Consider the following 15,596-nt stretch of genomic DNA (forward strand, 5'->3'; position numbering starts at 1 on the left):
GTGTTCAGCCTTTTTACCTTTATGAACTTCACGAACAGGTCCTTATTCACTTGATCTTCCAGGTCAGGAACTTGGGTTTTTTTTCTCCTTTGTTCCCTATGTTCAGAGGATCACCAAGTACTACTGAGTGGATTTGAGCTTCTCATGAATCCATTCCATCTGCCCATTTCCACATGCTTCTCATTTGTGTTTCTAGAACAACCTAATTATTGTCAGGGAGGAAGAACTCTTAGGTTCTGGGTTGAAGTCCTGCAAATTAAACTGACAAATGACATGAACAAGGGAAAAGTAGGTTTAATTAAGTACTAATGCATGAGAGTTCACAAAAAATTCGACTTAAGGAGGCAGTTAGAATTTGGGGCTTATATACCATTTCAACAGAGGATGAGGAGGGGTAGAGGGGCACTTCTGGGAGAAAAAAATGACTTCAAAGGGAATGCGGGAAGGGGCACTTATGGAAAAACGAATCACTGGAAAGATAAATGGGCCCATAGGAGAAAAGGTGGGAGATAACGATAGTTTGGTGACAGTGTCTGTTTGGGTGTAGGGCTGACTTCTCTGTCTCCAAGAAGAGAAGATGAGAGTTGTTCCTGGGGAGGACATTTTTGACAACTGAGTTCTTTTGGGAGGGTCTGCTCTAGGCAAATAAGGGACTTCAGGAACTCCAGTGCCTTTAGCTCAAAAAACTTTTTATTCCATAGTGGCTTATTGGTGTCTGTACACTGACCCCCTCAAAGGAAGTCTGTTTCTGGAGTGAGCTTCCTGATCATGTTAGTCTCCCCTTAAAATCCTTAGTGATTTCCTCATGGCTTGCAGAGTAAAATCCAAACTTGCATCTCATTCATGAGCTAGCCTGTTATCTCTCTATAAATTAATTTATTCAATGATATTTATTGGGTTCACACCACATGCTACAATGTATTTTGTTTTTTTTTTTTTTTTTTGCGGTACGCGGGCCTCTCACTGTTGTGGCCTCTCCCGTTGCAGAGCACAGGCTCCGGTCGCGCAGGCTCAGCGCCCATGGCTCACGGGCCCAGCCGCTCCGCGGCATGTGGGGTCTTCCCGGTCCAGGGCACGAATCCGTGTCCCCTGCATCAGCAGGTGGACTCTCAACCACTGCGCCACCAGGGAAGCCCGCTACAATGTATTTTGCCTGTGTGTATGTGAGAGACAATAAACAAGTAAACAAACAATATAAAGTAAAAAGATAATTTTGTATAGTGAAGTACTATGAAGAAGACACAGGGATATTAGGAAGTGACGGGACCCCATTGAGGTGAGAGGAGGTAAAATTGCCCCTGGGCTGAATGGGAGGAGGAGCCGGGGGAGGCCTGGGGAAAGCTTGCTGGACAGAGGGAGGAGCGAGTCAGAGGGAGGAGGGAGGAGCGAGTCGGAAGGAGGAGGGAGGAGGGAGGAGCGAGTTGAGGCCCTAAGGTGAGGAAGCAGAAGGCCAGTGTGGCTGCAGGGTAGGGAAGTGGTGGGGAGGATGAACCAGGCATGGGATGAGAGGGTAGCCAGCCCACTTAGGGCCTTTTGGGCTAAGAAGGTATTTGGATTTTATTCAAAATGCTGTGGGAAGCCGCTGGAGAGTGTGCAGGCTTTTCTTGTCTTTAAACTATGTTCCCTAAACTCCAGGAGGGCCACATCTCTTCCTGGCACTACCTTTCCCTCATTCATCTCTTTTATGCCTCCTCTCCTTTAAGACTCAGATGCTATTTCTCCAGGGAACCTTCTCGCTGAACCCATAACACCTAGATAGCAGTGCATTGTAGTTGTCAGTTCCTCTTGTCTGTTTTCCCCCCTAATCGCTAAGGAATGAAGCTTTTCTTTGTGTCTGCAGCCTCTGGCGCAGCCCTGTCGAACAGAACGAACACTTGGCAGACGTTCAGGGAACCTTTATGAAACAGGAACAAACTGCCCTCTTGTAAATTTCACCTCTCTCTGGCAACTTCCTCCAAACCCCTGCGGACACTTTTAAAGAGCCCTCTTTGGGGTCCCATGTCTAGTCCCAGATTCTCCTGTAGTTCCTTTCTGATTTGCCTTTAAAAAAAAGTACTAGCCCTTTTATTGCCCCTTTCAAAGCAGCTCTCATCCTTCATCCTCTTTAACGCTTTCATTTTTCTCAGGTGGTTCTTATCAAGCTTGAGTAAGCGCGTGATACTCAGGGAAATGTCATGGCCGGGTGCGTTGAGGCAGCCCTCTGCAGGAGGTTCGGAGGCTGGGGTGTTTCCTTTTCTGATGGAAGCTCCTTGCTACCACTCCTCCAGTGGAAGGAGATCCCCTGAGAAACCCCACAGGGTTTCAGAAGTAGAGATATTTGAGAGAGTGAGAGAGAATTAGAAGGAAGATTTTTGCCAGTAGGCTTTTCTGATGTAAGAAACCTCCCCTATTCAACAGCAGTGGCCTACAAACATTTTTGGCTGTGAGTCCACAATAAAAAATACGTTTATATTGGGAACCAGCACCCACCTACATATAAGTTAATGTAAAAGAGTTTCACTAGCAGTATTTACTCTTCTTATGCAGAAGGCACTCTGATATGTTCTGGTCTCTTCTTTTGTCTTTGTTGCAGTTTTAGTACAGTGCCAGCCGATTGGTGGCTAAGGCCCTGGGTAAGGGCTCTAGCACATACCTGTGCTGCATCCTTGGGCAGGTTCCTTCTCCCAAGTTCCTCAGGTGTAAAGCAGACGTGTACCTCCTCATTGCGCGGGTAAAGTTTGTAGAGATGTCTATGTCTAGCGAGGTCCCTGGCACACAGTATATTTCTGTACATGCTAGTTAAATGTGACAAAATACATCTGCATGGGTGTGAGGGATCTCTACAGAGTTGATGGTACTCTTGCTGATCTGACTCACTATTTCCCAGCTGTTTACATTTGGTGGCTCATGCCTCCAGCTGTGTGTATATATTACAGCTGTATGTGTATTTCACTTCCCAGCCACTCTATCTATATAAACACACATACACACTCCCTCCCCTTTCCACAGTGGTGTCCATCACCTCCCCACTCTCCCAGGAGGAGGAGATCCAACCTCCAGGGCACCAGTGTCAATGATCATGCCACACAGAGACTTGCAGACCCTGCTGAAGAGAAGTTACAGTCTGCATCCACATCCAACAGTATAAATTGGGAAGAAATAAAGATATTTTTATGCACTTAAATATTTTTGTAGTTGTACATAATTAAATGTGGTACCCCTATTTTATATTTTCTACTAGTTTGAGATGCTTATCCTTATATTTAAAAAAATTGATACATAACTGGGCTTTTGTAACAAGGACCGTAGTATTCTCTTACTTACCTTTTGCCTACCTCTCCCTCAACAATCTCCCATGTCTACATTGTCTGGAATTTTAGTTTCTGATTTTTATTCAAAAATTTAAAATCAGGGACTTGCTGGGTGGCTCAGTGGTTAAGAATCCACCTGCCAATACAGGGGACATGGGTTCGATCCCTGGTCTGGGAAGATTCCGCATGCTGCGGAGCAGCTAAGCCCGTGCACCACAACTACTGAGCCTGTGCTCCAGAGCCCGCGAGCCACAACTACTGAGCCCGTGTGCCACAACTGCTGAAGCCCACACGCCTAGAGCCTGTGCTCCGCAACAGGAGAAGCCACTGCAATGAGAAGCCCACACACCGCAACGAAGAGTAGACCCTGCTCGCTGCAACTAGAGAAAGCCTGCGTGCAGCAATGAAGACCCAATGCAGCCAAAAAAAAAAAAATTAAAATCAATACTTATTTCAATTCAATAGGTTTCAGTAAAATTTGTCTTCTATTGCTTGTTGCATTCCACTATATTTGAGTGTATTTTCTTCCAGGAGTGCATCCTTTTTTTAAAAAATAAATTTATTTATTTTCATATTGATGATAAAATTTATTTTATCATCTGTGTTTATTCTGCTTTTCAATCCATATATCCTCCCTGCCCAACAGTTGTGTTTTTATTTCTAAGATCCATAAGGCCCTTTTTCATAACTGCTCTTATTCTGAAACTGTCTATTCTTGTTTCATGAATGCCATATTTTCTCTGATCTCTGAGTATTTTAATTATACCTGAAAGTTTACTCTGACTCCTGTATAACTCTGCTTCTTCAGGTATACATTCTTCCATTTGTTGAGTCTGTATTCTCTTCTATAATCTTGTCTTTCCTCAAATATTTGGCATTTGAGGAAATGTCTAGAGGGAGGATGGTGGTGCTGCTTCCACCTCTTGAACTCCACACACATTGCAGTGAGGAAGGTCAGAGTACTTGGAGGGGGTACTGTGGGTGCTTCCTGTTCCTTCTGGGCATCAGTGCCTCTAGGGCACTGCCCTCCCTCTCATACCTACACTCCTACATTCAGTGCTTCCATTTGGAGGATAGTCTAGTGTGTAGTCTAGTGTGTATGTAGGTGCAGAGTTTATCTGCTTGGCTCTTCTCACTATGATTCTCCAAATAACAACCCTGTTGGTTGTTTTCATGTCCTTTGCTGTTTGAGCTTCCAGTTCTACCTTTTCCAGCATTCATAATCAAGGGCTGCAGGTTCCCCCTTCCATCTGATCTTTGTGTTTCTTAGGGATTTCTCAGTAATTTGTCAATTTTGAGTTCTCTCTTTGGTCTCAAGCTCAGCTATCCATGTTTATTTGTTCATCTATTTATTTATTGTTCATACCTTTTCTATTGTGCTTAGGGATTCAGTATGGGAAGGGGAGACTGACATGTTCTTAGTCTGATATTTTTGCAACTGGAAGTCCTGTTTTCTTTTTCAGTTCATGTCCTGCTCTTGCTAAGATTGACTTGTAATGACAGTACTGCAAGTATAGCGTATAATCCCTGATGAAGAAGAAGAAAGCTGGTGATCTTTTGGGTGGTTTAATTTCACATCACTCTGTCTAGGGCATATCATCTGCAATTTGTTCAATTGGGTTAAGTTGAATGGGAAAAGTGTGTGTGGGTAGGATGGGAGTAAAATGTTGCTTATAGTGGAATAGTGTCTGTGTAAAGCTACTTACTTTTTCTTTATTCATTTACTGTTTTACCTGAAATTTATGTATTTCCCTGCACCTATTGCAAAGTGAAACATCAAAATATTATATATAGTAAATGAAATTTCCTAAGATTCTATCAGGTAGTAACCTGTGTTTTAGATAATTGTAGAACTTCAGGAAAAATTCTTAGTTGCAATAGGGAAGTAAATCCAGTCTGTACTGGATTATGCTTAGATCAGGACCAGGGTCTGAGAAAGACATAACGAGGTGTAGCTCAGAAGGAAACAAAAAAGAAATGTAGAAAAATATATGTATATTTATTTTCCTATGTTCTGCCTTTTTTCTTAAAATGTTGGTTTCTTTTCTTGATCTTTTTCCAAGTTTCATACTGGGTCTTTTATTTTTCTTTACTTATTTTTTTGGGTCAGTCATGAAGCCTTAATTCCAGAACATTTTTATCACCCCAAAGAAAACACATACCCATTAAGAGTCACTTCCAATTTCCCCCTCCCTCTAGCCCCTGGCAGCCACTAAGTACTTTCTGTCTTTATGGACTTGTCTATTGTGAACATTTCATGTAAATGGAATCAAACAATATGTGACCTTTTGTGTCTGTCTTCTTTCATTTAGCATAACATTTTTGATGTTTATCCATGTTGTGGCATGAATCAGTACTTCATTCCTTTTCAATGGCTGAATAATATTCCATTATATGAATATACAACATTTTGTTAATCCATTTATCAGTTGATGGCCATTGGACTCTATCTACTTTTTGGCTATTATGAATTGTGCTGCTGTGAACATTCATGTACAGGTTTTTGCTTGGACGTATGTTATTTCTTTATTCCTAGGAATAGAATTGCTGGGTCATGTGGTGACTCAAATGTTTAACCTGTTGAGGACCTGCCAGACTGTTTTTCAAAGCACACCATTTTACATTATCATCAACAGTTTAAGAGGGTTCCCATTTCTCTACATCCTCACCAACACTTGTTATTGTCTGTCTTTTTTATTTTAGCCATCCTAGTGAGTATGAAGTGGCATCTCATTGTGGTTTTCATATGCATTTCCTTATGGACTAATGATGTCGAGCATCTTTTCATGTGGTTATTGGCCATTTGTGTATCTTTGGAGAAATGTCTATTTAAATCCTTTACACATTTTTTATTGACTTATCTTTTTATTGTTGAATTGTAAGAGTTCTTTATATATTCTGGATACTAGACCCTTATCACATATATTATTTGCAAATGTTTTCTCCCATTCTTTGGGTTGTCTTCACTTTTTTGATAAGTGTCCTTTGAAGCACAAAAGTTTTAAATTTTGATGAAGTCCAAAATTGTTTCTTTGAGGTGTAACTCAAACAAGCATCTCTTTAGTGCAGAGACTGATGATCTGGGCAAAGAAGGACCTTGCTCTGGAATGCTAAGACTGGATTCTCTCCCCCCATAGTCTGCTCCAGGAAACCTCTGCGCTTCACACTCCAGAGTCCCTGCTCGTGATGGGGAATATCCCAGGTTTTCTGGCCCTCTGAAATTGTGTGAGAGGTGGTGATGCAGCATTTTTCAGGGTTTTGCACTTTCTAAGAGCTGGCCCCTCCATGAGCAGGGTGATGGAGTTAGCACTCTCTGTATCTGGAAATGTAGCATTGTCTGTGGATCATAAATCTCATCTGAGGCGGAAGTGAAACTCATCTCATTAACCACTGTGACAGCATCTCACCCTCATTCTTGTTTTGTGGTTTCTCCAGTTCTGGACTTTAGCGACCCCTTCAGCACGGAGGTGAAGCCGAGGATCCTGCTCATGGGCCTGAGAAGGAGTGGCAAGTCATCCATCCAGAAAGTTGTCTTTCATAAAATGTCTCCCAACGAAACCCTGTTCTTGGAAAGTACAAACAAGATCTGCCGGGAAGACGTTTCCAACAGCTCCTTTGTTAATTTTCAGATTTGGGACTTCCCAGGGCAGATTGACTTTTTTGACCCTACCTTTGACTATGAGATGATCTTCCGGGGGACAGGAGCACTGATATTTGTCATAGACTCCCAGGTAAGGCTCAGTCTTGGGGTACGGTGGGACTGTAGCCCCCTGCCCCAGGCAGCCCCTTCTTGCAAACAAGTTCCTTTGCAATCACTTTGGTTTGGTTTTTAGAGTCAGGAATAGGACTTTTTACCTGACTAGCATTTCTCAGTTGGGGCTCTCAGGCTTTGCAAAGGGGAAAAGGCTCCCTTCACGCAGCCCTGACCAACATGCGATGTTGTGCTCTCAGCAAACCCTAGAGGAAACCTCACAGACGGGGGGCAGGAGGGACCACCGTGCAGGTCAGTGACACCAACGATATGTCCCCCCCTCTGGTACTCTTGGCAGACATCTATAAAAGATCACAAGTTCTCTATAACAAAAATACATATATATCTACATTTCAAAATGTTTACTATTTCCTTTGAAGATCAAGTTCTAAGGGTGAACATTTTTCTTCTGAATCATTATTGTAATTACTACTAGTACACAATTACAGCAGCATGACTAGTATGTATTTTATAGGTAACTAAATACAAAATGTAAAATTTGAGATACATATATTTTTTTTCCATTTAATTCATGTATCTATGCTTGACTAAGACAAGATTTGGCATCAATTCTTTTTTTGTTTGTATAGCTGTAAGTACTGAGAAACCTTGTTCACATAAGGTGGATATGGGGTGAGTTTTGTTCTAGCATTCACTCAATTGTTTAACTCCTTCTAAGTTATATCCCCTAAATTACCCAATTTTCTATCACAAAAAAATTATTTTTTCATAGTTTATCAGTAGACATCCTGATTGTGTCCTCCTTTAACTTTGCTGAAAGCAAAGAATTGGGAGCCCCTTGATTGGTGGAGAACCTTATTATCACCCAGGCATTGCTCACTTTATTGGTATTCAGACCAGCCTTCTGAATGGTCTCTTTGGCACTCTGGGTTTTTAAGACCCTGGGCCTTTCTCCTGTGAAGTATGGGCAGAGCTGGTGGTTTAAGGGGAGGAGGGGAAGGGAAGCAGCAGGACCACAGATGCATCTCCGGCAGGTCAGTCTTAGCAAAGAGCACAGGTAGCAGGACTGGGACCTTGACATTGACGTTCTTCAAACTCTCCATGTGCAGGGACTCTTAGAAAGTGTCCCCAATGGGTGGCCCAGCCCGAAGGCCCTCCTGAGGGCTCTCTTTTGTAGCTGTCGGGGAATAAAAGGCAACAAGTCCTGCAGGAATGCCCTAAGCCAACTCTAAGCTCAGGTCTCAACGTTTCCCTGCAACTGTGGACCTACAGTCAGACAGCACTCCCAGCCCTTCAGGAGCGCAGTGGTGTTAGGGAGGAAGGGCTGTGAAGACCCTTAGTAATAATGGTTCTGAGCCCACTCTTGGAAAACCATTCTCAGACAAGACTACTCATGCCTGAGAGTATCATAAATTCATTCATGGAATAAGGTGCCTGTTTAATATAAAAATGAAATTTTCACCTCAGCCTTTCAGTTTCAAGGGACTGCATGGTGAACTTGTGGAGCTGTAGTAGCCCTACCCATGGGTAAGTAGATTCCAACCCTGACTCATCACTTCAAGACAATGGCTTAGGAATACTTCCTTCAATACAGTATTGTGCATGCATAGCCATTTACATTTATGGAATTTGAACTTCCGGTGCACCTCTATCTCAGGTGTTTGTAATAGGGCTAAAATAGGCATACTTGCCTGTTTATTTTTCATTGTTTGGGGTATTTTTATTGCTTCAGAGTGATCCCCTTTTTATGGTTGGTTTGTTTTATTGAAGTATAGTTGATTTACAATATCGTGTTAGTTTCAGGTGTACAGCACAGTGATTCAGTTATATATATATATATATATATTTATATATTTATATTCTTTTTCGGATTCCTTTCCCTTATAGGTTATTACCAAATATTGAGTGTAGTTCCCTGTGCTATACAGTAGGTCCTCGTTGGTCATCTATTTTATACATAGTAGTGTGTATATGTTAATCCCAAACTCCTAATTTGTCCCTCCCCCTCCCACTTGCCTATTTTTATTTTTTATTTAGCCTATTTTTAAATTGGAACTGTAATTTGCTTTTAATTTTACCTGAGCATGAAAAGTGGACCTTCGATTGCGGTTGGTAAATGTGTTCTTTGTTTTAGTTTGTTTCTCGGTTTGTTGGGTTTTGTTTTGGCCGTAGGGCGGACACAGGTCTAAGAATGAGAGCTACATCTTTTTAAATGACACTTTTTAAAAGGTAGCAAAAAACATTGTCGAGAGTTGTCATTTACTAAAAATAAGGAATCGTTAAATAAGCAGTTTCCAGAATTTGCCTAATAGGCTTTTCTACTGGAAGCAGCTGATAACAATCACCTTTGGGGGAATCTTTACTTGATGCGCCTGCAAGCACTAAACAAAACCAAACTTGAGGGAAGTGTCTCGGCAACTCTTGAACGTCACTGCCTTCATTTCTAAGCAGTGCTATGTTCGTCTGACACCTCACACTTTTTTATTTTTTTGCTTGCGAATTCCTCACAGCCACGGGATTGCCAGATAAATATATCACCACGGAGAAAGTGTGTCCTCACAGAATGTTGTAAAATAAAAGAGAATGAAAGCATCAAGAGTAATTTCCCGTGAGCTCCCCGTGTGACACTGCCAGCCCCCTGGCACGGCCCACAGAAAGGACCTCATCTCCAGGGCCACCCTCGGCCCCCGGGAGCCATTTCACACGTGCCTGGGATCCAAACTAGAGTGTCGGCTTGACCCACGTTGGTGATTGTGACCTGCCTCTAATTCCTAGATCTAATTTTGGAATAGAAACCAGGCAGCGTATTTTTCCTTGTTTAAATTGGTTGTAGAAGATAATAACAAACACAGTAGAAAAAAAATCATTCACAATCCCTCTGCTCTAATAAATAAAGTCTTTTGTTTCTTTTCATGTCCTTTTTAGCCCTTATAGATCTGTACCACTTCCTCAGTTTGTTGGTAATCAGACCATTTTATATGCTTGGCAGGGAGGTTAGAGGAGTGATTTCTAATCTTTTGAGACTGTGATAACACTCTTGACTTTGGCTAGTGTTCGCACAGACATGTGCCCTGAACTCCTCTCTTCTGTTAAAGACATAAGGAATAACATTTTTTGAAGTGTAATTTACATGCAATAAATGGCACTCATTTTAAATACACAGTTCAGCAAGTTTGACAAATACACCTCTAACCACCTCACAATCAAGATACAGAATGTTTCCCCCACCCTGAGATCTTCTTTGTGTCCTTTCTCAGACGGCCCCCAAGACCCCAGCCCCAGGCAACTGCTGATGAGATGCGCTTCCTTTCTCTATAGACTAGTTCGCCTTTTCTAGAATTTCTGTATGTGGAATTGTACAGTATGTGGACTTCAGTTTTTATTTGAGATATTGTAAGGTATTAAAAAAGTGCTACAAATTATTAATCTGGAATTTTTCCGAGATGCTTAATCTGCTATCCCAGTGTCCAATATTTGTTTTTCATTTTAAACAACTCTTTAGAGTACAAAGGATGAGGACTCCGCTTGATCTTTGTCTCTCTTCATAGTTTCCTATTAGTATCTTTAATATTTTGATTTATCTAAAACCTAGGGATACATTTTTATTAATTTAATTTGGGGAATACAAGAATGCCTAAAAACATCCCCTGTTTTATTGGCTTTTCTGTATTTGTCCAGGTTTGGAGTCAGAATTGGCAGGGAGCGGTGAAAAGTCCTTTAAATTCTGTCCTGAAGATCCCTTTCTTCAGGATCTTAGTTCCCCCCAGGGATTGAACCCGGGCCCATGGCAGTGAAAGCGCCCCCAGGGTCCTAACCACTGGACCTCCAGGCAATTCCCCCCTTTCCTTTTTTTGCTGGAAAAACAAGACCTATTCACACCCTTCAAGTTGGCAATAATGAAGAGACCTGACAACACTGGGTGTTGTGGAGAGTCTGGAGCATCAGGGGCTCTTACACATTATCTAGTCAAGTTCAAGGTGCTCATTCCTATGACCCAACAAGCCTCCTTTCAGGGTAAGCCCTAAGAAACTTGCAGACAGGCACAGAGATGTGTGCGTGAGATTGGGCACATTATCATCATCATCTGAACTAGCACATAACTGGAAACATTCTGAATGTTCATCAGCTGGCAAGTGAGTGCTAAATTTTAGACCATCCATATGATGGAATTTTACAGAGTTGTTAACAGGAATCATGCACTAGAGTATGTGCTTCAACAAAGGTGACTCTCACATAATGTGAGTGGAGAAGGCAAACTGTAATCCACATGCAAGTTGATATTTCTGTAAAGTTTTAAGCAATGTAAATGAATTCTGTATGTTGTTCAGTGATCCATACGTATGCAGTAATGTATAAAGACATAAGTGATGATACAGGCAGAAGTCAGGATAGTGGTTACCTCTGGAGGGTGTGGGTAGAGTGATGGGATAGGCTGGGAGGATGGGGAGAAACATACAAGGCTTCAGTGTCTAATGTTTGATTTCTTAAACAGAGAGATGCATACACGGGCATTCATTACATTATTACATAGGTATCATCTGTAGGAAGGAGAAAAAAATAGTGTTGTGTTATTTGGGGCAATTACTCTAGACCAGGGGTCAGCAGACTTTTTCTGAAAAGGGCCAGATGGTAATTATTTTAGGCTTTGCAGGCTGTGCTGTCTCTGAGGAGTTTCCACAGAGGAAAACCATTCAGCTCTGCCACTGTACCCTCAAAGAAGCCATAGACAGTGTGTAAACAAATGAGTGTGACTGTGGTCCAATAAAACTTTACTTACAAACAATAGGTGGGCCCAGTTTGGCCCGAGGGCCATGGTTTGGTGACCTCTGCTCTAGATCAGTGGTTCTTAAATTTTTTCCTCCTGGCTCCTTCCCCATCTTCCCAGTGATCCCTATCATGTTTTCATCCCTACTTGTTCATTACATTTCACCGAGAGACTCAGAATCCTGGAGGGACAGTATTCCAGGGAAGGTCCTGGATGGCGTGTGGTCATTTTCAATACATAAAACTGCAACTCTGACCTTTGTGACTGTCATCAAGCTAAATCATAACTGTATTTTTCTGGCCTTTCTTTTTCATTTCTTTGTTAACAAAACTTAAGTTTTCAGTCTTGAATTCTATGAAACAGCTTTTATGTGGGCATTTGCAAAATATTTTGGGAGGGGGTTGTAAGATTAACAGTGTATGTGGAAGAGAAAAAATGGTACCTGTAAGGTGATGGATTGGTTCATTAGCTTGACTGGGGGGATCCTTTCACAATGGGTACAGATGGGTACACAATGGTACTAAAACATTACGTCGTCACCTCAATACATGCAATGTTTGTCAGTCATACCTCAGTAAAGCTGGGAGGGAAGACTGTATGTGGAAGGGAAGCAAAGCAGCCTCCCTGACAGGAGTGTGCTTTGTTCCCAGGACGATTACATGGAGGCCCTGGCCAGGCTCCACCTCACGGTGACCAGGGCCTACAAAGTGAACACCGACATCAACTTCGAGGTGTTTATTCACAAAGTGGATGGTCTGTCAGATGATCACAAAATTGAAACCCAGAGAGATATTCACCAGAGGGCAAATGATGACCTTGCAGATGCTGGATTAGAAAAAATTCACCTCAGGTGAGAACAGAAACCCATCAGGGATCACTGGGGTCCGGAGCCATCAGGAGTGGTTTGGCCCGGACTGTCATTTAGAGTCACAGAGCCCTGCTGTGTACCCGGTTTTGTGCTGTAGACATTGGGGTAGTATTTGGGAAAAAGCAAGCTTTGCATGTGCCAACTCTCATCTTTGGGAAAAGCGGTGGGGTTTTAAAAAAATTTTTTGGACCGAAGGTCAAAGCTAAGGTTCTTTCCCCGCTGTGAAAAACACATAGGAGAAAACCCATGAACTGCATCCAGGAAGTCAATCGATGCTAAAGTTTACTGTTATAGTTAGTATCTATAATCATAAGTAAAGGAGTCCTCTGAAAATAATTCAAATAGAAATATTCACAGAGGAAAGCCATGGCTCTAATTCTTGTGGGGTAGTATATATATGCATCATTCATTTTGCAAATTGGAAAAATGGAAAGATTAGGTGCTTCAGTATCAACAACATAACTGTTATTAACATGAGAGGTGTGTACAAAGATGATCTGGTGTGGATTCTCTTGCAGAAAGTAAGGATGCTGATACAGGCATATACGGCTGCATTTTTAGTATATGTGCTGCCGAAGCAAGTACGTGGGCTGCATTTTTAAGCCTCCTATAGTCCAGCCAGTCAGCAGATCAGAATGGGCACAGTTCTTGCTTTGGGGAGTTGGGCAGGAATGTCTTGTTAAGACATGTTCATTTTTTTACTGAGGTTGTTTTGAATCCTGAAGGGGGCTAGAATGTGTGTGTAGTAAATACAGAAGGCATGATTCTGGTGTTATGACATAGCCTGAACAGTCTATTCCTCAGTCAAAGGTAAAAAGTGATGAACTATTGTTTCATCTTTCAGCTTTTATCTGACAAGCATATATGATCATTCAATATTTGAAGCTTTTAGCAAAGTGGTTCAGAAGCTGATTCCACAACTCCCCACCCTGGAGAATTTGCTAAACATCTTTATCTCAGTAAGTAAATAATACTGTCCTGTTAGAGTCATTTGCGGAATTTAAGAATAACATTGCAAGAGTGAAAATGATCTTATTTCCACTTGCTCTTACAGCACTTCAAGTTCACTGAAATATTATTTTTGAAGATTGCGCCTATGTACTGTTTTAGGGCCTTTAAAATGTAACTGCCAAAACGATTCCTGTACTTCACTTGTGTAATCGGAATGTTTATTCAAGTTGTAGGCAATCATTCAATGTTAATGGAATCCTACCAGAGTTTGGGAGCATAAAAGTTGGTTTTGGCTATAAGATATATACTGTTGAATTTTTTAAAATATGTTTAACACTGTGAATGATGTGCTGTCCGGCTGAGTCCTAAACACCACCACGTCAAGTCAAACGTCACAAAATAGAATTAAGGCAGACCTTTGGTTGCATTCGCATTGATTCTCAGTGCACAATTTTGAGTTTGTTTGTCTAGATTTTTTAAATCTATTTTTAAATTTAAAGTTTTTAAAATGCTTTTTTTTTTTACTTGGCCTTTTTCCTAACTGCAGGTACATTTCTAAGAGTCAGGAAACACTACTTAATTTGTTTACCGAAAGTAAATAATTCGTGATAATTCCAGTTTTCATTTCTTGTGCAAATCCATTATAAAGAAGTTTATGACAATGAGGTTTAAATTGTAATAAAATGGAACAACCTAACTTTTTGCTGGTTCATATCTGAGACTGAGGATGGCATATCATTTTATGTAACCATGACATGCTCTGCAATCAGCTGTCCCTTTAAGGCCGCATCTCCTTTTCTGTTTCAGAATTCTGGAATTGAAAAGGCGTTTCTCTTTGATGTGGTCAGTAAGATTTACATTGCAACTGATAGTACCCCCGTGGATATGCAAACCTATGAGCTCTGCTGTGACATGATCGATGTGGTTATCGACATTTCTTGTATTTATGGGTAAGTAGAACATTCTGAAAGGCTACAATTGAGCCATACTTTTCTTTCATAACCTTTGAGAATTTTGCATTTACTTATTTGATCTTAATACTTTTGTTTGAAATGACTGAGATCTATAAATACACCATTTCGTATGTAATAATAATAACAAAACATTATTGAGTAAATGCCTGGCATTATGCTAATAATTTCATTGTCCACATTATTATCATTGAATTCTCCACTGTTCCTCGAGGCAGGAATTACTATCACCATCTTATAGATGGGGCACTGAGGTCCAGAGTGGTTAAGTTTCTAACCCCTGCTCACACTGTCAATAAGGGACAGAATTAGTATTGTATTTGAGCTCAAGTCTGATACGTTCTTCCTCTACTGAAAAATCTGTTGTCATATCATAATGTATTTACTTGAGGGAGACCACTAGGATCCTTGGATTCTACATAAATATCTCATGTTTACCACAGTTTTATTATTTTCTTCATTACATGAAATAACTGCTGAGTTGTTTGTTTTTCCAATATAGTTTTGATTGTCTTCTATGGTGGATAGCAGAGAATTATTAAAGTAAGCAAACAACATTACCTGCTTATTATTATTATCTTATATTCTTATAAAACAGAACTTCTTGTACATTTAAAATAATATAAAATAAACAGGCGTGGGGAAAATTGATTCTGTTACCAGACATAGAAATAATTCCACATAATTGTGAATTTGCTGAATTCAGGGTGTTTTAGAGTGAGTGGGTGTGACCTTGTATGTCTATCTTATTAAGGCATCGCGTTGTTGCTGCCTTGTATTCATATTGAATCTCACATCCTCACACACCCATTGATGAGATAAAGCTTTCCTTCATCTTCCTCTTTACTCACTGGCTGTGACTCGCTTTACACAGCCTCCTCTGCCAGCTTCTGGGTGAGCCTCAGTCTTACCATTTCTCTCTTCCATTCAGTTTAGACTCTTTCTGTTAACTGTTATACACACATGAACACCCACAGTCCCTTCCCTTATGAAACAGGGAAAGTGATTCTTACCTCACAGGACTGTAGTGAGGATGCAA

General features: G+C 41.1%; 1 protein-coding gene across 1 annotated transcript in view; it reads left to right on the plus strand.

Moving 5' to 3' along the window:
• RRAGD (Ras related GTP binding D) overlaps positions 1-15,596 on the plus strand; it is a 36,678-nt gene that overhangs the window by 7,215 nt on the left and 13,867 nt on the right. Inside the window, exons 2-5 of the mRNA XM_082855861.1 lie at positions 6,726-7,021; positions 12,418-12,617; positions 13,480-13,594; positions 14,394-14,536. Coding sequence (XP_082711987.1) covers positions 6,726-7,021; positions 12,418-12,617; positions 13,480-13,594; positions 14,394-14,536 — 754 coding nt within the window. The remainder of the gene's footprint in view (positions 1-6,725; positions 7,022-12,417; positions 12,618-13,479; positions 13,595-14,393; positions 14,537-15,596) is intronic.

The sequence above is a fragment of the Leucopleurus acutus genome (genome assembly GCF_964270905.1).
Source record: "Leucopleurus acutus genome assembly, chromosome: 15".
NCBI classification, from domain to species: Eukaryota; Metazoa; Chordata; class Mammalia; order Artiodactyla; family Delphinidae; genus Leucopleurus; species Leucopleurus acutus.